This window comes from Chinchilla lanigera, unplaced genomic scaffold (genome assembly GCF_000276665.1).
Source record: "Chinchilla lanigera isolate Chin_1 unplaced genomic scaffold, ChiLan1.0 scaffold00059, whole genome shotgun sequence".
NCBI lineage: Eukaryota > Metazoa > Chordata > Mammalia > Rodentia > Chinchillidae > Chinchilla > Chinchilla lanigera.
Genome location: NW_004955460.1, coordinates 13,743,797 through 13,764,788, shown reverse-complemented (window position 1 = coordinate 13,764,788; position 20,992 = coordinate 13,743,797). Strand labels below are relative to the sequence as shown.

The 20,992-nt window shown below is 44.6% G+C and overlaps 4 protein-coding genes across 7 annotated transcripts in view; 2 read left to right on the top strand and 2 right to left on the bottom strand.

Annotated features, from left to right (window-relative positions):
- The window catches only part of Pms2 (PMS1 homolog 2, mismatch repair system component), a 28,609-nt gene extending 26,674 nt beyond the window's left edge, over positions 1-1,935 (bottom strand). Inside the window, exon 1 of one of the 2 annotated variants that reach the window (XM_013521160.1) lies at positions 1,812-1,935. In XM_013521160.1, coding sequence (XP_013376614.1) covers positions 1,812-1,920 — 109 coding nt within the window. In that variant the 5' untranslated portion in view covers positions 1,921-1,935. The remainder of the gene's footprint in view (positions 1-1,811) is intronic. The other variant, XM_005397895.2, reaches the window with a different exon arrangement.
- Positions 1,936-2,062: 127 nt separating this feature from the next.
- Aimp2 (aminoacyl tRNA synthetase complex-interacting multifunctional protein 2) lies at positions 2,063-10,302 on the top strand. 2 transcript variants are annotated; one of them, XM_005397897.2, is made up of 4 exons: positions 2,063-2,219; positions 6,728-6,934; positions 8,835-9,066; positions 9,775-10,302. In XM_005397897.2, exons 1-4 carry the CDS (start codon positions 2,205-2,207, stop codon positions 10,161-10,163), a joined length of 843 nt encoding a protein of 280 aa, XP_005397954.1. In that variant the 5' UTR covers positions 2,063-2,204; the 3' UTR covers positions 10,164-10,302. The 2 variants fall into 2 exon arrangements, with proteins under 2 accessions (XP_005397954.1, XP_005397953.1); XM_005397896.2 differs by having other exon boundaries at positions 2,063-2,339.
- The window catches only part of Eif2ak1 (eukaryotic translation initiation factor 2-alpha kinase 1), a 30,872-nt gene continuing 20,123 nt past the window's right edge, over positions 10,244-20,992 (bottom strand). For both annotated transcript variants that reach the window (XM_005397898.2, XM_005397899.2), the window contains exons 12-15: positions 15,355-15,469; positions 14,815-14,897; positions 12,956-13,189; positions 10,244-10,742 (exon numbers count right to left, since the gene is read on the bottom strand). In XM_005397898.2, coding sequence (XP_005397955.1) covers positions 10,602-10,742; positions 12,956-13,189; positions 14,815-14,897; positions 15,355-15,469 — 573 coding nt within the window. In that variant the 3' untranslated portion in view covers positions 10,244-10,601. The remainder of the gene's footprint in view (positions 10,743-12,955; positions 13,190-14,814; positions 14,898-15,354; positions 15,470-20,992) is intronic.
- Ankrd61 (ankyrin repeat domain 61) lies at positions 15,926-20,307 on the top strand. Its single transcript, XM_013521109.1, has 3 exons — positions 15,926-16,994; positions 17,934-18,031; positions 19,368-20,307. Exons 1-3 carry the CDS (start codon positions 16,785-16,787, stop codon positions 20,305-20,307), a joined length of 1,248 nt encoding a protein of 415 aa, XP_013376563.1. The 5' UTR covers positions 15,926-16,784.

Sequence of the window (20,992 nt, the reverse complement as noted above, 5' to 3'; positions counted from 1 at the left end):
TATGTCAGCGTAAAGAGCAAAATAAAAAAAAATAGAAAAAAAATAGAAAAAAAAATAAAAAACCAAGAGAAACAATGTTTACACCAAACCATGTAAGAAATTAAGTGGCAACTATAAAAGAATAATCCCCACAGTTGACTCTGAAACATCAATCCAAATTCAAGGTGCCCAAGGCTGACTTGGCAAAAGCCCTCTAAGTTTTTCCTGTACTGGCTTTCAGTTTTACAACTATTTCGTCTCCAGGCCTCTAACACCATAAATCTGGTCAAATAATTTCTAGGCTTAAAAATTACTAGTGCCCCACTGCCTATTATGTTAAGTTAAAAATCTAGTCATACAGCCTGGAGTGGTGGCACACGCCTGTAATTGAAGCACTCTGGGCAATTTATCAACTCAGCCAGACTTTGTTTCAAAATAAAGGCGTCAGGGGGTTGCTCAGTGCAAATTCTGTCCAAAAAAAATCTAGTTATGACTAGGCCCCAGTTCTCTCTTGCTCTTCCCCAAGTCTTCCACTTTCATCATAGTGAACAACTGTTTTCTGAATAGGTCAGGCTCATAGACACTGCGTGGTATCTAAGTAACTCTGTCTCCGCTGCTCCCCCGTGCTCCTCTGCCTGGCTAACTCCTGCTCTTCTCCACGACGAATTCACATTTTCATTAATGGAGCACTTTTTAGTAAATCATCCCATAACCCGGGTATTATGGAACTCGGGCGCCTTCCTGGAAACCTCTGAGCATTTCACATAGCATCCAACATTCAGGCCGCCCTTCAATATACCCCACATTATTATTAGAGAATAAACAAACCCCTTCAACGTCCGTTCTCCTTGCAAAGAATCTCACTTAAGTTTGTCTATAACGTGAAACTGCAGATGATCTCACATAAAAGGGGAACTATCTCTAAAAACTAACTTATCTAGTAATACACTTTAGGCTACAGGTCCATTTTTTATATTTATTTTGAGTTGGGCACGGGGACACGACGTTTAATACTGACAGCTAATTTCTTGACTATTGAACACACCTATGTTGATCGAAGATTCGCTAAACAGAATTCGGGCATTGCTTGTCTGCCAGCAGTACTCAAACAGATACAGAAGTAATGCAAGCTTTTTTCTCCCGGTACTGGGGGTTGAACCCAGGGCCTTCACAGGGAGCTCCAGCCTCAGGCTTTTTCCTTTTTTTGACAGTGTAAGTCGTCCAGGCTAGGCCCGAACTTGCGATCTCCTGGCCTCAGCCCCCAAGAGCCCTGAGACTTCAAGCGGCCACTACGCCTGGCTACCATGGAGTTCTCTGGCAGGTCCTGCGGTATCCCCAGCACTCGGCCCGGGACGCGGGTCCCTGCATTTTGTTTGTTTGTTTGTTTGTTTTTTGTTTTTTCTCCGGTACCAGGAATCGAACTCGTGACCTCGCGCTTGCCAGGCAGGCGCTGTACCGCTGAGCTAAATCCCCAGCCCCAAGGTCCCTGCATTTTACAAACCTGTGCAACTTCAGCTCCCCTCAGTCCCAACAACTTCAGTTAAAGAGAGACAGACTCCAGGTAAAGATGGAGTGAGCTCCCCCTGCGGGGACGTCCTGCTCCGGCTTCGGAATCACCGCCTTCTGAAGGCGTCTGAGGGGGCCCGGGCGCAAGCGGAACCCAGCACCCCAAGGAGCCGACCACTCGCCCGGAGCCCGAGGGCGCCAAGACGAGCCGAGGACGCGCTCCTGGGCTCGCCATGAGCCTCGGCCACTTCTCGACCTTTCCTGGAGCCTGGAACGCCGCGGCCCTCAGAGAGGGCGACCCGAGAGGACACTGCAGCCCCACTCACCTCGCTGCCTCAGCTTGCTCCATGGACGAAGAACGCCGCTCGCATCCGGTGACGCGCGCGTTCCCGCCGCCACGCCCACAAAAAGGGGCGGTATCTTCCGCCCACTCATTGGTTGCTTTGCCACTGAGTTCTGTCCCTTCCGGGCGGAGTGGCGGAAAAAAAAAAAAAAAAAAGCTTCCCACATTTTCTTCTCGCTGATTGGTTCTATCAAAGGTCGATTCAATGACGTCGAGAACACCCGAGCCAATTATAGTGCAAGAACTGCGTATTCTCGAACGCAGGCAGCTAGTGTCAGAAGGAAAGGTGGCCGCGGTCGGTGGTGGTTGTGGGTGGTTTCTGGGCGGTTTCTGAGCGTACGTGTCCCACCTTCGCCACCTTCCTTTGGTTCCCGCGATGCCGATGTACCAGGTAAAGCCCTATCACGGGGGCGGCGCGCCGCTGCGTGTAGAGCTTCCTACCTGCATGTACAGGCTCCCCAACGTGCACTGCAGGACCAGCAGCCCCGAGCCCGACGCGGGCCACGTGCAGGTAGGAGTGCGGGCCTCTTCCCCAGTGCGCACGCGCCGTGCTTGGGCCGGGCCCTGCCCCTTCACCTCGCGCCGGTTCAGGTTGCTGGCGCCGCAGTGGCCACGGGTCCTGGTGCCCCTGCCGCTCGCCAGCGGATCTCATCTGACTGGAACCATCTGTGGATGCCCAGTCCAGCCCGGCCTCCAGCGCCACCTTGGCCATGTGAGCTTACCAACCGACGATACACCCTAACTTTTATAAAAATCTGTTCATCGTTATCTTTTGGCATGTAGCTACTTAAACTTTTTTATTACAAAGTTTTCCCACACAGGAAGCAACTAATTCATAAACACTCATTTTGGGGAATTACAAAGCAAACCTCAGGGTTACTGCTACCGAGGTGTTCGGACACACATTGTCATTTTTACAACTTTGCTCCCCAAAGATCCTTACTTGGTTTTCTATTATTATTTTGCCAACTAATTATCTTCAGTTGTCTTGATGTAAGTGGAAGCCTTCTTAATATAGCTGGCTTTTTGGGGTAGACTTAATTATGACATTTTGTGGCAACAAGGAAGTCATCCTTTTCTGTCCAGTATGCTGTTCCACGGTATGACTCTTCCACTATTACTTATCCCTCCAGCTGCTCGTGGGCGCTGGGTGGTTTTCCAGTTTATGGTGTTATGAGTAAGTCTGCAGTGAATATTCTCACGAGCTGGCATAGGGCATAATCTGAGGAACAGGACTGCTGGCCCAGTGGAGTCTGTCTTCCACTTTAACTGGATAAATTACTTCCTAAAGTGGTTATACTGGTTTATGCTCTCACCAGCCTTGGCGAAACCTCCTGACGTTTGCATTTTTTGCAAAGCTGGTGGGCGTCCTGTCGTCATCCTAATGTAGTTTTAGTTTAGATTTCCTCCTTTTCTAGGTTGAGCACCTTTTCGTGTTTCCAGGCCATTTTGATTACATCTTTTGTGTACCTTCTTGTCTTTCACTCAGATCTTTTGCTGTTTTTATCGCAAATACACATCCAGAGTTTCCAGTGGAGAAATGTTGGGACAGGAAATGAATGGATATATTTTGTGGTCGGTTTTCCTGCTGTCTGTTATCATTTGTCCATATAGCTTTCTGCCTAGATTGGAAGGGAGGTGGTTAAGTTAATTTGAAACCCAATGACATTAACAGTTGTTTCATCACAGAGCTAAAGACAAAAATAGCAGATATGGTTCAATGGCCCACAGAGCCATGGCCCAGTGCCCCTTCAGCTGCACAGTCCAAGGAACCAAAAAGAAAACCAAGAGTGGGGGATGTCACCTATTATTCATGACCAAGTTTTATTTTAAGTCTGCTGCCTGACTTTCTTTGCGCTTTGATTGAATTTCTGACTCACAAGACACACAGTCCTGCTGCGCTAGCAGTTATCTGGCATATGACAATATAGATAAACAACTAGAAATCAAGTCACAGTCTAGTCCTAGCAAGAACAACTACAGGCCAATGTCATGGGAAGGTACTGATGAGATAAAGCAGATACCTGAAGCATTTTGGTATTACATCAGGAGGGGCTAGGTCAAGCCATTTGAGAAATCACAGACCACATTACATGTGCAGTTCTCACCCCGGGCATTTTCAGCTTGTACTGACTGTGCTTTGAATCTGGCAGCTGCTTCTTTGGTCCTGGCTGGGGTAGGCATCCTGCTGCCGGTTTGTAGGAATGAACAAGATTCTACAGGAACAATATACAAATATAGGCTGGGTAAATGAGACTGGAAGTAACACACAAGCTGACCACCATTAAGAACATGAGGCTGTTATTACACAGGGACTAGCCCTCTCTGTCACACATGTTGTGTTCAAACATTTCCAGTCAACATCTAATTACTTAATTGGCATCTTTCATTCTTTGTTCTATCCAGACGTCAGTCGGCTTACTTATCTTTGCTGTCTAATCTTCAAAGCAGTGGGCTAGGTGAAGTGAGAAAGTGGTGATCAAGTTTGTCGAGCATAAATAGGAATTACCCAAACCAGAGAAGACAGAACAGCATGTATGAAGGTCCTGTGGTAGGCGGGAACATGGTGTTTTAGGGATTCACAGTACAGTGTGGTTAGAGCACAGAACAAGGGAAGAGAACTATAAGGTGAAGGAGCCAGGGTCTGAGTCATACAGATATTTATTAAGCCATGTTAAGAGCTGAAGTTGTATCTTAAGAGTCTAAGAAGTTAGCACAGAGGAGGCTGTAACAAGATTGGAGTTTTTGAAAGTCTTTCTGGCCAGCATCTTAAAGGGGATGAAGTACAGAGGTGGACCAGCCTGGGCACAAGTGACCAGTAAGAAAATATGCCAGGTGAAAAATGGGGCCTGTCCTTGGGTACTTAGAGTGGGGACACACTTCAAAGCCAGTGGATTCCAAAAGTATTTGGGAGGTGAAACTCCTAATACCTGGTGGTCAGTTGGGTATGTGAGAGGGAGGTGCAGTGGGTAACTAGTGGAGGAACAAATGTCCTAAAACCACTGGACTTTGCTGCACATGATGTGAACAAATACTGTAACCCTTCTATGCACATTGCATCGTGAGTACTTTTTTTTTACAATAAACTCGAGAGCACTGCCATATTCTTAACTCCTGTAATTGTGGGCATTTTCCTCATGCTTAATGTATTTATTCTCTCAACACAAAGGGATTACGTGTTGTGACAGCTCATGAATTGGATGTAGGTTATACAATTTGACTTTACTGGGACATTAAGTATTGAGTTTTTAAAGTCTGTAACTTAAGACTTATTCATAGGCAAATATTATTGGTTACTTACTGTGTGCCCGTGAGCACTAGGCAAAAAGGACACAAGATTCACTGACTGAGGGACTGGAGAGTTCCTGATCATGAAGTCACACATTTCAGTAGTGAAAAGGTTCTAGATCAGTGATAGAGAAGCTTTGAGAGACTAAGTGTCCAAACTGGAACCCAGAACCCATTTATTTACCACAGAGTCCCAACACTGCAATTAAACCTGAATACTGACCAGCCTTGCGAAAGCTTGGATGAGTGGCAACCAATGAGCTGTGGCTCACTGACATCATAGCCTGGCTCCACTACTCCCTTCCGAGCATGCACGTGGCTCCCGAGTGTGCTGCTATTCGAAGCTGGGCTGCTGGGGCGATGCTGGGATGCTGGTTCGCATGTAGACAGAGGGCTGTGTGTGCCTGCTGCAGCACACATGCCATAGGTTTGCCTCCACTGTTCTAGATGACTCTAAGACAAGAGGGTGCCAGTGCTGCCTCGAAATGATTCAGGAAATCAGTTTCCTGTGCCGGCGATCTGCTTCTGTGCTGAAAGAGACCTTTTAAATTTGTCTTGAGCTACCTTTTCCCTTCTATTTGTATACATTAAGTTGCATTCTCATTGGTTTTTCCCCTATCATTCTCTGCTTATTTAAACAAAGTATTTTGAATTAGTTTATTAATAAAAGTAAAGAATGCTGGCCCGGCCTGGTGGCAAATGCCTATAATGCCAGCTAATCGGGAGTCTGAGGCCAGTCTTGGCAACTTAGCAAGACCTTGTCTCAAAATAAAATAATAAAAAGGGCTAAGGGGCCGGGCGTGGTGGCCCACGCCTGTAATCCCAGCACTCGGGAAGCTGAGGCAGGAGGATTGTTGCAAGTTCAAGAACAGCCTGGGCTACAAAGTGAGCTCAAGGCCAGCCTGAACTGCATAGCGAGACCCTGTCTCAAAAAGACAAAAAAAAAAGGGGGGCGCTAGGGATGTAGCTCAGTGTTCCTGGGGTTCAATCCCCAGTACTATAAAGAAAAAAGAATACTCAGGGCAGTAGGAGGTTGAGGCAGAGAATCCCTTGAGCCCAAGAGTTTGGGGTCAGCCTAGACAACACAGTAAAACTGTCTCTTAAAAATAAATTAATTAAAGTAAAATAAAGACTAAAGGCTGATTTGTGTTTATTTTCTACTGTTCTCTGTTCTTAAACTAAATAACCTGAAGTAGGAATCAGATCATGTCTAAGTGGCTTTCAGTCACCTTTTTTATTCTAGAACGTCTGTGGATCTGTTTGCAGAACCTATTAAACATGAGATAACTCTCATTGATGTGACATATGTATTTATAGTACTGGGGATTAAACCCAAGGCCTTTGCACTGAACTACATCACTAAACCTTTTTTATTTTTTGACAGGGTCTCCCTAAATCACTAAGTTGCCCAGGTTGGGCTCAAACTTTCAGTCTTCCTGCCTCGGCCTCCCAGAGTGCTAGGATTACAGGCACCTGTCACCACACCCAACTTGTAATGCCTTTTAAAGGGAGGGAGGTTTGTTAGTGCTTGGGACAAGGTAAGAAAGCTGATCAAATTCAGACAGACCGCTTTGTGAGAGGAAATGACAGCTTGGTTGTTGGTTTCTTTAGGAAGCATTAGACCCCTCTCTTCAAGCTCTTGAGTCTCGCCAAGATGATATTTTAAAACGTTTATACGAGTTGAAAGCTGCCGTTGATGGTCTCTCCAAGATGATTCACACCCCTGATGCAGATGTGGATGTAACCAACATCATCCAAGCGGATGAGCCCACTCCTCTGATGACCAGTGCGTTGGACTTGAATTCAGTGCTTGGAAAGGTAGGTTTGTTTCAAAAGCTGAGACATCTGTGTGCTAGATAGTTACCAATGCCAGAAAATTGTGTCAGCATGATTTCGCCTTGCCTTTGTGGTCCTCAGAGGTGAAGCACTTGTTCTTTATTTGCCCCTAAAGTGACTGTGCCTTGGCACACAACAGATTTGCGTGGCATGAGTAAAGCCAAAGCAAGCTGTAAAGCTGCCTCTTGACTTCTTCCAGTAGAGAACAAAGTGGAGCGGGGGGCAGAGAAGGGAGTCAAGAGTCACAGCCACTTGCCATCTCAGGTCTGTCCAGCAGCCTCTGAACCTCAGAGGAGCAGGTCCCAGCAGGTTGGGGAAACCTTGACTGTTTGAGAGAATCCCATCTGTTAATAGCCTTGGCTCCCCAGGCATGGAAATCCCATCAGTCCTTTTGAACTACATTGCTACAAGCCACTCATACTTCAGATGTCTACATTCTGTTTTTCGAGGAACGGAACTCAGGACCTTGTGCTTGCCAGGCAGGTCCTGTGCCACTGAGCAGTGTCGCCGCCCCCCCTTTGCATGTCTTTTGCTTACATTCAGTTTGCTTTATGAAAAGTATGTTGTGTCAGCCAGGCTTCACGTTTACAGGCTTCAGCTCATTTAGGGGACAATGCCATACACAAAGGATGTCTTACATTGTAAAATATCTTGTAAAGTGGTATCAAAGGGTACAAAAGGTTTGTCCCAAGATTTCCTACTAATACCTTGCTATAGAAGTGCTGATGGAATGGTACAAATCAAAGACCTAAAAAGTGGAAGCAAGGTTGCGGTATGTCACCCAAGGGTTCTGTTTCTGGCAACTTCAGTACCCTTGCCTTGGTGTATTCCTTCCCCTGCCCATGCATTCATCCTACTCATGCCTGTGTACTGAGGACTCAGCCAAAGCCTGACCAAGCCCCAGGGAGCCATAGCTTCAAGGTGCGTCTGGGAGCTTGCACAGGGGCTGCTCATTGTCCTGGAAAGGCTTCTCAGAGCACGTGGTGCTCAGTGTGAATTTCGATACCTTAGAGGCAAAGTGACAAGTAATGTGATCTGTTCAGGGAACTGCAAAGCATTCAGCCTAGCCTGGCATGAAGGGTGTTGAGTAAAAGTGGCAGGCTGTTTAGAAAAGGCCAAAGCACTGCTGTGCTTGTCTACATGAGCGATGTTTTTGTTGTTGCTGTTGTTGTTTTGAGACTGGGTCTCACTTTGTCATTCAGGCTGGCTTCAAACTCACAGCAATCCTTCTGCCTCAGCCTCCTGAGTGCTGGGATTACAGGCTTGTGCTATCACACCCGGCATGTCGACGTTCATTATTAAGAGTGAAAGAATAAAGTCCTCCTCTGAGGTGGCTGCAGGACTTGGCACTTAGTCAGCACTTTGGGTTGCACACTGTCCTTTCCCCTCATCAACAGTGACCCTAGAGTCAAGACCCTGTTTCAAGGGGCTCCTCATCGAAGCACCTTGATGAACACAAATTGATGTAGATGCCAGGTGGTGAGCATTAGATTTGGTGGCTGAAAGAATTACATGTATATGTCTTTAACTTAGTTTCATCTCAGGAAAAAAGGACCAAGAAGTGTCATCTCTGACACGCAGTTACATGAATTTGATAGTAAAGTCCACTTTTTCTTTGTGGGGAGTCAGCAGTGGAGGGCTCGGAGATGGAGCCAACCCACACCCCAGCTCCCCTGCTTACGGAGTTCAGTGAACTTGGATAGGTTACTTGCCTCCCCATGATTCAAATTTTCCCAGCTGTTAAGCGAGGGTATTCATGAGGCCTTCCTCACTGGAGCCAAGGATTCAATTAAATGACCCTGGTTAAGTTCCTAAGGTAGCACCTGGTAAAACCACACTCGAGACTGCTCACATTGGTTGTGTGGTTCTGGTCTTTCCCCAGGATTATGGGGCACTGAAAGACATTGTGATCAACGCAAACCCGGCCTCGCCTCCCCTCTCCCTGCTCGTGCTGCACAGGCTGCTCTGTGAACGCTACAGGGTCCTGTCCACGGTCCACACGCATTCATCAGTCAAGCGTGTGCCCGAGAGCCTGCTCAAGTGCTTTGGGGAACAGACTAGGAAACAGGCCCGTCATGAGTATCAGCTGGGCTTTACCTTAATCTGGAAGAACGGTAAGTGGAGATGACCAGGTTGAACCTACTGTGCGATGGGATGCATGCCGTGGTTTTGCTAACAGGCAGCGGAGTGAAGACGTTCTACACTCAGACTATAGCTCTTCGCTGTCAGGTCAAATCCTCTCCAAGACACAGCTGTGGGCAGTTCTGAGCATTGGAGAAGGGATTTCTGTTCAATCAGGCAGAGCTCTCCAGTCTCCACATTCTAAAACTTGCTCTAGGGACACTCATGTTTTCCTATGGGCCTTAAAGGATGGCAGATATCATTTATCCATAATCCCAGTGATGTATACCTTGCCCGGTGAGGTTCGTACAGACAGCAGTGAGTTAACAGCCGCCAGTGACGCCTGAACTGCCCTCGGCCTCCCATACGTAGAAAAGTAGTAAGGGCAGACTGTCCCCAGTCTAGAGCATGAGACTCCTGGTTTCCTGTCCTCAGCCTCCAAATCCTTCAGCACAAGAGTTAAAAAGATGGTCTGAGGTCCCTTTCTAGCTTGAAAACTTAAAGGCTACTTAGTTACTTTTTTTTTTTAATCATAACATTTTAAGACTCTCACATATTAAACCTCTTGGAGACAGATGAAAAATGCCACTGTTTGGAAAATACACTGTTGATATATGACTTCCTCCTTCCACACAGCACAAGTTTGTCCCTCAGTGGCTGCTACTCTGCTTGACACTGCATGGTGTGTTTTTCCTTTTCAGTGCCCAAGACTCAGATGAAGTTCAGTGTCCAGACGATGTGCCCCATCGAAGGAGAAGGGAACATTGCACGTTTCTTGTTCTCTCTGTTTGGCCAGAAGCACAATGCTGTGACCTTAACCCTCATAGATAGCTGGGTAGATATCGCTATTTTTCAGCTAAAAGAGGGAAGTAATAAAGAAAAAGCAGCTGTTTTCCGCTCCATGAACTCTGCTCTGGGGAAGAGCCCATGGCTGGTCGGGAACGAGCTCACCGTGGCGGATGTGGTGCTCTGGTCTGTGCTCCAGCAGACCGGGGGCTGCGGCATGGCAGCCCCTGCCAACGTGCAGCGATGGCTGAGGTCATGTGAAAACTTGGCCCCTTTCAACACTGCCCTCAAGCTACTAAAGTGAATTTCAGTAATTGGTTTTAAAGGGTTTGGTTTTAAGAATGATGCTGCCTCATGCCTACTGTCAGTAAAGAGACTCAAAAACAGAATCAGTCTTTTTATTTAGGCCAGTTGTCAAGTATCAATAAAATCATCATATAATTTGTGAGTCTGGGTTTATTCAGCATGATCATTTACAACATACCATGAGAACTGCCAATTACGGCAGGGAATTCCTGGGATACTGAAATAGGTAATATTTCAGAATAGGCTCCATTCTGAGCAGTCTTAGGTCATGAAAGAGCTACTTAAGGAAAAGGTAGCCAGGTATACTTTTACAGCTTTTAAAAGTCTTGTATAGGCTTATTAAACACAACCAAGAAATCATATTCTGTACAATAAAGATTGAAAATTTACATTCCAGTTCACCATTCTGAGTCCATTTTCACATTATTGATATAGCCTAATTAAGGCTGGACAGTATGTCCTCATTTTTCACATCATCCTTTACCCTTTTGTCCTGAGAAAGGAGGCTTAGCTGCTGCTTTAGTGCTTCAATTTCTTTTTCTTGCTCTATTATTTTCATCTGTAGGGTGAGATTAACCTGTAAAGAGGGAAAATTTTAGGCTTTGTTAAAATAGCTATTTCTCTTAAATATACAGGTAGTACTCACTTTGCACAGTTCCTCCACACATGAATTCTAGTTGTTACAGTTTAAGTGTCACCAGCCACCCAACTGCACGGCTGAAATGTCAGCCATCACTTATAGTGGTCCTTGGTTCACAAACACTTTTGTTGCAAACAGTTTGGTTCATAAATAGAAGCATTTTTGCAAAATTTTGTTTTTATTTGTAAACTCTACATTAGGTGACAAACACAACCACGGCCATCTGTCCCACAAAACTTTTCCAAGATCATAGAACAGATTAAGTTTGTGAACAGAGATACCACTATATTTACTATAATTGGGTCCTGCCCTCAACCCCAAAATGTGTAAATAACCACAGCACGTTATCATTAAGGCCAATCAAGTGGCTTCTGTCAAAGACTGCGCCTGGTCACTGAATGTTTTAGTTCACAGCAATATGGCTGTGTTGCCTCCATGTTTTCCAGCGCAGAGCCTGTGTGAGATTTTTTAACCACTTAACAGTTTACCACTGACTATCCCATGCATTGCTCAGGCAAGTGTCATTTCAACCAGTTGATTCTTACATTGAATAAATTTGGTAAAACTTTTAAATTTCCTGTTATAAAAATCAACAAAAAAACATGCAATTTTTGGTCACCCTGTATTTAAAGGGTAGGGCTGGTAAGTGGTTCAAGAATGGATAAATAAAAGAGGATACTGGCCAGCAAAGATGTAAGTCCAGCCAAGGAATAAAAGCAGATGATGCTAGCAACAAAATGTGAATTAAAGTTAAATGGCATCACAGAAAATGAGCTGGTTATCCATATCATAGATGCAGTTTTTAAAAAAATATTACGTATACCTCTCCACCATCTAAGTTTATAAATGTTTTACTTGAGAATTAGTCAAAGATAAATCAGTTGTCAGATTTTCTTGAGGATTCTGGGAATGAAGCCATGCTGCTCAGCAAGTCTCCACCCCTGCGCTGCCCCCCCCGGTGCCTCTTCTACTGTCGCCATTCATGGCTCCACTACCATGTGACAGCATCGCTTCAAGGGCTGTCACACTGCAGACTGCTGCCCCCACTCCCCCTAGACTTTCTCTTAATAGGCTGAGAGACAGGAGGGGCCTGAGAATTCTGTCAGTCCCCAGGGCACTTCTGCTGCACCAGACAGCACTGCTGAACTGAAGATTCTGATTCAACATTAGGAGAGCCCCAGGTTGCACTGCTGCAGCTGCTCTAGGACCATAATTTGTATAGTTAAGTACTAGAGAATCTGTGAATATACCTTAGAATCAAGCTTTAATTAAAGCGGTAACAGTTTCTGCAGGAATAGAGTGAATAAGCCGCCCACCTTTTCCAGTATACACAGACTAGAGACTATACTTGGCACTGAACCTCGCATCAGAAAGAACGGAGTGGGCCACCCTGAAGCAATACCACACCAGAGGACTGAAAACCAACGTGACACAGTTGAACTCAAAGCTCTCAGTGGTGAAGGCAGCCACGTGTTGTGGCACATGCCTGTAACTGCAGCACTGAGAGGCTGCGGCAGAAGGATCTCCACAAACTCAAGGCCAACTTGGACAATACAGTCAGTTTAAAAGCCAGCTTCAACTACACAGTGAGACCTTGCCTCAAAAAAAAAAAAAAGTGGCAGTCTGCCACCACTGTTCCAACTCCCCTCAGAATTATTACTCTATCTTACCCTTTGGTGTGTGTCCCTTTTTACTAGGAGGTAAGGAAGTGAAGCACGCACACAAATGGGGCAGCACTGGGGGTTGAACCTGGGACTTTTGCACTAAGCTATATCCCTAACCTTTTTTTCTTTCAAGATAAGGTCTTGCTAAGTGACTAAGCTGCTAGGCTGGGCTTTAACTTGTGATCTTCCTCCTCCAGCCTCCCAGAGGATTATAGGTGTGTGCCACCTTGCCCAGCTATATTAGCTTTTGTAGCATAGACAACTGGCAGTGAGTCAACTGGTTTTGGGGAACTACCAATATGAATGTGCTTTTGTATAAACTTAGTAAGTACTAGATATATACTGTTAAGGAATCGGACACTGGGTTGAACTATTTTGTTTCCTGAAACATAAACCTTACTCAAAGCTTGATTATTCATGAAACAGGATTAATAAATTCTACTTTAAAAGCTTTGTATTCCCCCAGTATTAAACAAAGTTCCATACATTTCCAGGAGTTTGGAAAAGTTCACTCTGCAGCAGCTGATGAGCAGATGGTCTCTGGGCTGCGTTCCTGCTGGTCAGGTGCTGGATATATTTGGCTTGCACCGGGCACCTTTTTCTGAGGGACTCAGGTATCTGACCAGTTCTTACACCCGTTAGAACTGCTGCTCGCTCCATCTCTGTCCCGAACGGCTGAAAAAGCTCGAGCAGGATCACACCCAAGCTGTACATGTCTGACTGGAAAAGGAGGACAAAGGCGGTTTAAGAGTAAAATATGAAGTTAGACTAACACGACTATCACTGTACATCCTTCTCCAGCAAGCAAGGATTTCTATTAATGAGGACTTAGTCATCTACAATGGGAACACAGAAGGACAGCACATGCCTCACAGAAGCAGGTGTCTGCTCTAAGAAAGAGAAGACCATGACAGTCTCTCTTGTTTTGGGGGGAGGATGCAGCAGTACTGGAGACTGAACCCAGGGCCTTCACACTGCCCTACATCCTCAGCCCTTTTTATATATTTTCTTTAGAGATAGAGACTTGCTAAAGTCACTAAGTTGTCCAGGCTGGGACTGAATTTGTGATCATCCTGCCTCAGTCTCCCAGAGTGCTGGAATTACAAGCATGTACCAGCCACCATGGCCAGCGACCCCTGTCTCTTCAGCTCCCCAACAGGGCCAGCCATGGATTTGTACAATGGACAGTCAGGTGAAAGCAAGGGTATCTCCCACCACCCACAGCAGTCACCAGCCCTACCACTGTCTCTACCACCCATGACAATCCAGGCCTGATCCAAGCACTGCTCATGCTAGGGTCAGGGGCTGTCCCCAGTTCTTCCTTTGATTTCACCTCTGCCTCTTCTTATAATTACACATTCTTGGTAACATTTACAAACTGTGTAAAACCTGCTGCTTTCCTAAAAGTAGCTGTTTGGAAAGTCTTCGCTGCATTGGCTTTTAGGTGTAGCTGTGGTCTTTTCTGGCGGGTCTTTCCCAATTGCTAAAAAACCAAATGAGTCATCCTAAAGAAAATGTACTAGGCTGATTATTTTGAAAAGAGGGTTTACTTTAGCATTTCTTCAATGGGGACTGAAACTTCAGAGTATCATCATTCTCTTACAAGGGGAGTCAAGTAGCAAGCTTCCCCGTGGCATGTGTTTAAGCTTCAAGTGAGAAGAACAAAAGGCTAAGGACAGGTTTGTATGGATTCTAGGTCCCTGAGATGAATGGTGACGTTTTAAATGGAACAACTTGTGACATCCATGGATTTAGAGATAGAATCTGCCTAAGGGGTAATGCAGGACCAGGAATTTAGTTCAGTGGTGCAGCGCCTGACTGACAAGTGTGAACTTGTGAGTTTGATCCCTAGTACCCTCCCTCCCCCACCAAAAAGGTAATGCAAGGGGGTGGGGATTTAGCTCGGAGGCATAGCAACTGCCTGGCAAGTGCAAGATCGTGAGTTCGATTCCCAGTACCAGAAAACAAACAAACAAACAAAAGGTAATGCAGCCAGATTTGGCTAAAAAATGAGACTTTAGGAATGGAAGGGTACTGGAGATTAAGCCCAGGGCCTTTGCATTGAGCTACATCCCTGGCCAGTTTTTTTATTTTTTGACAGGTCTTGCTAAACCAACCAGGCAGGGATTGAACTTGCAGGCCTCGTGCCTCAGCCTTCCACAGTGGTACGATAACAGGCATGGGCCACCCAAAGTGAGCTAAAATGAAGCTGCTTCTTAGGAGAGTTTCATTAGCAAATCACCTACAGGACTCAGATGTCTCCAAAAACACACCTACCTAGAACTCTGCATTTTTGGCCCAGTTAAATTACAGAATAAGTCAAAAGAAAAAGTAGTAATTATTACCTTGGCATCATACTCAGATCCTTCCAACTGCTCCGGTGAGGCGTACAGACAGGTTCCCACTCTGGAAGTGTGTGTTGATGTTCCTGTGAGTTTAGAAAGCAATACGTGAAACACTGCAGTAGTAACACAGAAACCATTACGGAACGCTTGCTGTGAGCAGGGCTCTTCAGCTCGAGGGCAGTGGTGGCAAGCCTGAGGCACATGTGCCACGGCCGACTGTTTATTATCATTGGCAGCCCTACAAGGTTTGCCATCACTGTCCTAGGGGAACAATGGTTGCGTCTGTCCTAGCTTTATTATTACATTTTTATGATTCTTTTTTTTTTGAGACAGGGTCTCGATAGGTAGTTCAGGCGAGCTTTAAACCCACTAAGTAGCCCAGGCTGATCTCGAACTCGCAGTGATCCTCGTGTCAGCCTCCCAAGTACTGGGACTATAGGTGTGAGCCACCATGCCTGGCTTATGGTTCTCTTTAAATACTGGTATGTTTAACCATGTTTCCTTTTGAATGTAAAATTAAAAAAAAGCAAAAAAATTTACCTTTCCCATTCCTACTGGTCCAGTCCGCATTCTTTTGTATGATATCTGTGCAGGCCAGGCCAAAGTCTCCTATTTTTACTTGCTGATCAGGGCCATGAAGAAAAATATTTCTAGGCTATAAACAAACAGAACAAATCAATTCCTTAATTTTCTTAAATAGTAAAAACCTGGGTGTGAAGAGTTACCAACTCAGTGGCAAGCAGCCCCAACAGGTCTCAAGTTTGCTGTCAATTAGAATCATCAGAGGAGTTTAAAGAGAAATCTCCATGTCCAAGCCTTCCCCAGATAAACAAAATCTGAGCTCCTGGAGTGGACACAAGCATCACCATTATTTAAAAGTCTAAACACTGTTTCAGATTTGAGAAGCATCAATGTAAAACATGCTTCACACACAAGCATTTCTCAATTCTGATGGGGCATCCCTGTCCAAGAAACTTTTAAAATCTGTCTTCTCCAACAGTCAAGAGACTGACATTTTTAATGAAAAATCTTGGGGTTTGTTTTTGGTGCTGGGGATGAAACCCAGAACGCTAAAAATGATACGCATGTGCTATCTGTACTACTTAACTAGACCCCCAGTCCTGCTCATAATCCTCCTGCCTTAGCTTTCCAACCAGCTGGGATTACTTGTGTGCCACTGTGACAGGCGTCTTTGATTTTTTAAAGCTCACAGATGACTCATATATTAGCCAGTAGGGAAATGACTAGGTCACAATATGAAGACATGCATTTGGCTCTACTTTAGCAACCATAGCAGATGTAAAAGAGCTCTCAGCCTATTCATATACCAGTGAAAAACTGTATCTATACTCGTACAAGAAAAAATTTTTTAAAAAATTAAAAAATTCTTAGGTTAAAAGCTGTTTTCACATTTAAGTGATAGTTTATGTGGATATAAAAATTCCCATTTTAGATCCGTTAACAGTTTGAACTACAGTTGACATGGAAGAAAAAACAGAGATAATCTTAGGTGTAAGATGACAGTTTGGATGTTTTTGTGACTAAGCAGAAAACCCCCCAAATCTGTACTGATACCTGGCACTCTATAATCAGGGAATAAAGTCTGAAAGGTGTGTGGTACCAGTATAAAAGGAATTATGTTCACTTTACAACTTTTTTTTTTCGGTACTAGTGATTGAATGCAGGGCCTTGCATTGAGCTACCTCCCCAGCTTTTTTTTTTTCTTCTCTTTTCTTTGAGAGAGGGTTTTACAAAGTGGGCAAATTGTCCAGGGTAGGCTCAAACTTGCAGTCCTTCTGCCTCAGTCTCACTTACTGGGACTGCAGGCACGTACTACTACAGCTGGCCAGAAATACAATTCTTCACAATTCCAGGAAAGTTCTAGAACTAAACTGAAAGAATCATCATAAAGAGAATGATACCGAATGATTCCATAACAGCATTTACCCATAAACACTGAAGGTTTTCCCATGGGAAATATAACGAAAAGGAGAAGCCTGGTGGCTGACAGAGCCCCATCACTGGAGGACAACCAGCCCATAACACTGCACACTAAGCTTTACGAAGCCATAATCAAAGAAGACTGCACTGCCATCAAGGCACTCCTCAGAAATCACCCAGTTGACCAGCCTTTGACCATTCCATCCAACCACACCTGCTACACATTACCCCTACGCCAGGTACCTGCTTTTCTGCTGTTTCCTGTAGAAAAAATTCTTAGCAAGAAACATAACCTAATACCTATGAATGCCCTAAGCTCCTCGCAGCTCTCACAAAACGTACAACTCACAGCCCTGCTCCAGCATGCACATCCCATGCGCAGAGCAGTGCACTTCAAGGTCCTCTGAGTCCCAGAGTCCGCAAGGCCTTCCTTCCACTCCTCACACATAAACAGATGGAGAGAAAGACTGGAACTTGTTTGGCCAGAAGAACATTAATGCCATACTTTTACATACACTAGTGGGGATTATGTCTGTGTAGTAGAATTATTTTTCCCCCATTAGTATCTATGTTTTCATTCCTAAATTTTTATACCATGATTATTGCCTTTATAATTTTTTTCAAGAAGGACGTCACCTTCTTTCTCCCACATCTCCTCTTATCTTACAGTGTAAAACCACTACTTACATATATAAGAAACGGCACAAACAGTTCTGCTTATCATCGAACACATGCTGTGTTATCTTTTTGAAAGCCCTGAAAATGCAGGTTTTACTAATAGTATGACTTTGGCAAAGCCTTAAAAATTGTAAGACCTACTCATCAATCACTCTGTAGGTTAATTTAAGGACTAAGGGGCTTCACGGCAATTACCAATAATTTTACACCATGAGAAGCAACTTCACAAGAAGCAACTTCCAAAGCTTCTTCACAAGAAGCAACTTCCAAAGCTTCAGGTGTTATTTCTGTTATCTTGGTAAATCTGTGTTTTTGTAAAACATAAATTGTGCAGTACAAAATTCCCTGACCTCTGAAAACAGGTACTAGAGAAGGAAAATGATAAACATCTAAATACTGAACCAATGGAATACTCACACACTTAGTTTCTTTGGACTGGCAGGCTAACACGAATACTATTTTATAAAGTATGACTGCAATTCACTTTGGTTTCCCTGCAGCTGACGCGTTCCATCATCCCCATTCATCTGGCCGTCAAATACCGCAACGCCCAAAGTTTGCTCTGTTTGTTACAACATGGGGCTGACCCTGAAGTAAGGTAAGTTAATGCAGTATCCTCCTCTAAGTGAGGGTGTGTGTGACACAGACTACTTGTCCTGTTATGTCTGAGCTTGTTCATTCCTCATGGGTTATGGCCTACAAACTGTTTCCAATGAACCCCCTTCTCTACTGACCACATGAGATTTTCTGAAAGTCATGGAAATAACACAGGAACAGTCAGCCACATTACTGCTTCTTGAGCTTAGTAACAGTGCTGTGGAAAATGTATTAAGTCCTGGCCATAGCACTCAAGAAGTTTAACAACTTAAGTATTAAGGATAAAAAACAGCCAATGGCTTTTCTTATTATCCTCCCCTAGAAAGTAAGTTTCATGAAAGAGAAATTTATATTGCTCAGCACCTAAACCAAACGCCTATCACTAAGTACCCAATGAATGCTATTTGAATGAACTGAAGAATTATAGAGTACAAAAATAATACAATTTCTGGGTGCAAATCCTTACCCTGGTCAGAAGAGCCAACCTAGTATGTCCTGCTCAACCTAATGTGTCTCCTCCCTACACACAGGAAGCCCCACCCCACATTTGCAATCAGTTCCTAACACCAGTGGAGCAGTTGGATTTTGATGACAAATCTTCCCTTTTCTCTCTGGGTTTTTTGTTTTTTTTTTGGTCTTTCTGAGACAGGGTCTCGCTCTTCAGTTCAGGCTGGCCCTGAGCTTTGTAACCCAGGCTGGTCTCGAACTCAGTGATCCTCCCGCCTCAGCCTCCTGAGTGCTGGGATTATAGGCATGCGCCACCACGCCTTGCCCTTTTCTCTTAAGGAAATTTTGGAGTCAGTCCTGAGAGCTGAGAACCTACCCATAAAATGCTCATTCCACTTAGATTGGAGCAGAGGATAAAGATGAACTGGTTTCATTAACTTCAGAATGACCATATGTCCCCAGATTCAACCCTTGGCATCTCTCCTACCACCTGTACTTATAAAGGAACATGTCAGCAAGTGGACAGACATAGAGCCACAAAACAGAGTAAATGCAGTCTGGTTCTTCAGGGACTTGTATCCAAGTCCACAGTTTCATCAAATGTCCAGTAACCCAGCCTGCCACTGGGCAAGGTTGGGCCCTGCCTTCAGCAACAAAGCTGAAATAGGCTTCTCTAAGGAGCTGGACCTATCATGCAGGGCTGCATGCCACCTTGTCCCCTCAAAAAGCCCCTGTGATACCCTGAAAAACTGCCCGGCAATACAGATCTTGAAATACTATAATGTAATTAAAGGTATTACTTATAAAAACATTGTCTTCTTAAGCATTAACTCTGCAATGTACAGCTGTTCTCACCATGAATCTCCTGTGATGTGATAAATACCTTCCAGGGACACAAGAGGCCTCACCACGCTGGAGCTGATGATACTGCACTGGCCAATCACTTCTACCACATGGACAAAACCAGGTAACAGAATCCAAAGGAGCCTGACGGACCAGGACAATGCTGAAACGTGTCTCCGCATCTTATGTGAATACGGAGCTCAAGTTAATGCCCAGGCAGACAACAGCGACAAAGTTTCCCCCCTCCACTTGGCCATATCATATGGGAACCATCCAGTTCTTTCCATATTGGTCCAAAATGGTGCACAGGTCAATGCTATTAATGAAGCCAGCATGACACCCCTTCACACGGCTGCAGACCTACTGAGTAAGGACATGATAGAAACGCTTATTACATATGGTGCGAATGTTAACTGTGCTGTCTCATCCACGGGAAACACAGCCCTGATGCTGGCAGTATGCACTGCATCAAGCAAAGCAGGCCGCCTCCTAGCAGCAGGGCTAAGCTGCATCCATTTGCTGCTAATGCATGGAGCCAAGGTCAATGCCCAGAACTGTGAAGGTCAAACAGCTCTCCATGAGGCATGTTTTGGAGGTAGAGAGGCGATAATCAATCTCTTGCTGGAATTTGAGGCAAATGTTAACATTTTAACAAGAAATGGGGAGTCTCCGATTTATATGTACCTTCAGCGCAGCTCCAACCTCAGAGACAAGACTCTTTTGGCTAAGCTACTTTGTCGTACTTACCCTTTGAGATTGACCAATAAGCAAGGAATTCTACCTACAGGAATCATGCCACGAGAATTCTACTCCTTAAGGCAAGCCTTAATAAACTTATCTCAAAAACCTTTATCCCTAGAGGATATCTGTAAAAAAACCATCAGAAATCTTTGTAGCGAGAAACACAAACATCACCTGAAGCAATTTCTCCCAGTAAAGATATGGAACTCAATATACTGCTGCTATGACTTAGCTTACCTCAAGTAAGACCAAGTTCCTCAGCCCCAGAGAATTCCAGCAATTCGAACTGTATTTTCTGGCTGGAGACATACCAGAAAATGCTGAACCCACTATCTCTGTATCCCAATGTACAAACTATTGGCTCTTAAAGCTTTTTCAAAAAATAAAATCATTCACACATTAACTCTCATAGTCCTAAGTTTTCTTTTAAATCCTTTTTCCATGGTTTAATTTTTGCCTAAAAAGTAAGCACATTACCTTACAATCAGTCCAAGAAGAAAATACATTTTCTCTCTTTTTTGATACTGTTTGAAGATAAAAGCTGGAACAATCCTGTATATGTATATGTGTGTATGTATGTACATGTATATGTATTTTTGGTGGGGGTTTGTGGGGACTGAGTCAAGAACCTACACAATGAGCTACGTCTGCAACTCTTTAATTTTTGAGATGGGGTATAACTAAGTCACCAAGTTGCTCAGGCTGGGTTCAAACTTGCTATTCTTCTGCCACGGGTGCCCAGAGTTCCAGTACTGTAGGCATGTGCCACCCAGTATACATATATACATACTCAAATACAGGTGTGTGTGTGTGTGTGTAGTTTTGTTTTGTTTCAGATGGGGTCATACTCTGCTGTCCAATCTGGTGTGTGTGTGTGTGTGTGTGTGTGTGTGTGTAGTTTTGTTTCAGATGGGGTCATACTCTGCTGTTC

Coding starts and splice junctions, on each gene's coding strand:
- Ankrd61 (XM_013521109.1), top strand. CDS start 16,785: ATGGGAAATATAACGAAAAGGAGAAGCCTGGTGGCTGACAGAGCCCCA. Junction 16,995..17,933: donor ACACATTACCCCTACGCCAG/GTACCTGCTTTT, acceptor GTTTCCCTGCAG/CTGACGCGTTCCATCATCCC. Junction 18,032..19,367: donor GGGGCTGACCCTGAAGTAAG/GTAAGTTAATGC, acceptor AATACCTTCCAG/GGACACAAGAGGCCTCACCA.
- Aimp2 (XM_005397896.2), top strand. CDS start 2,205: ATGCCGATGTACCAGGTAAAGCCCTATCACGGGGGCGGCGCGCCGCTG. Junction 6,935..8,834: donor TGAATTCAGTGCTTGGAAAG/GTAGGTTTGTTT, acceptor GTCTTTCCCCAG/GATTATGGGGCACTGAAAGA. Junction 9,067..9,774: donor TACCTTAATCTGGAAGAACG/GTAAGTGGAGAT, acceptor TTTCCTTTTCAG/TGCCCAAGACTCAGATGAAG.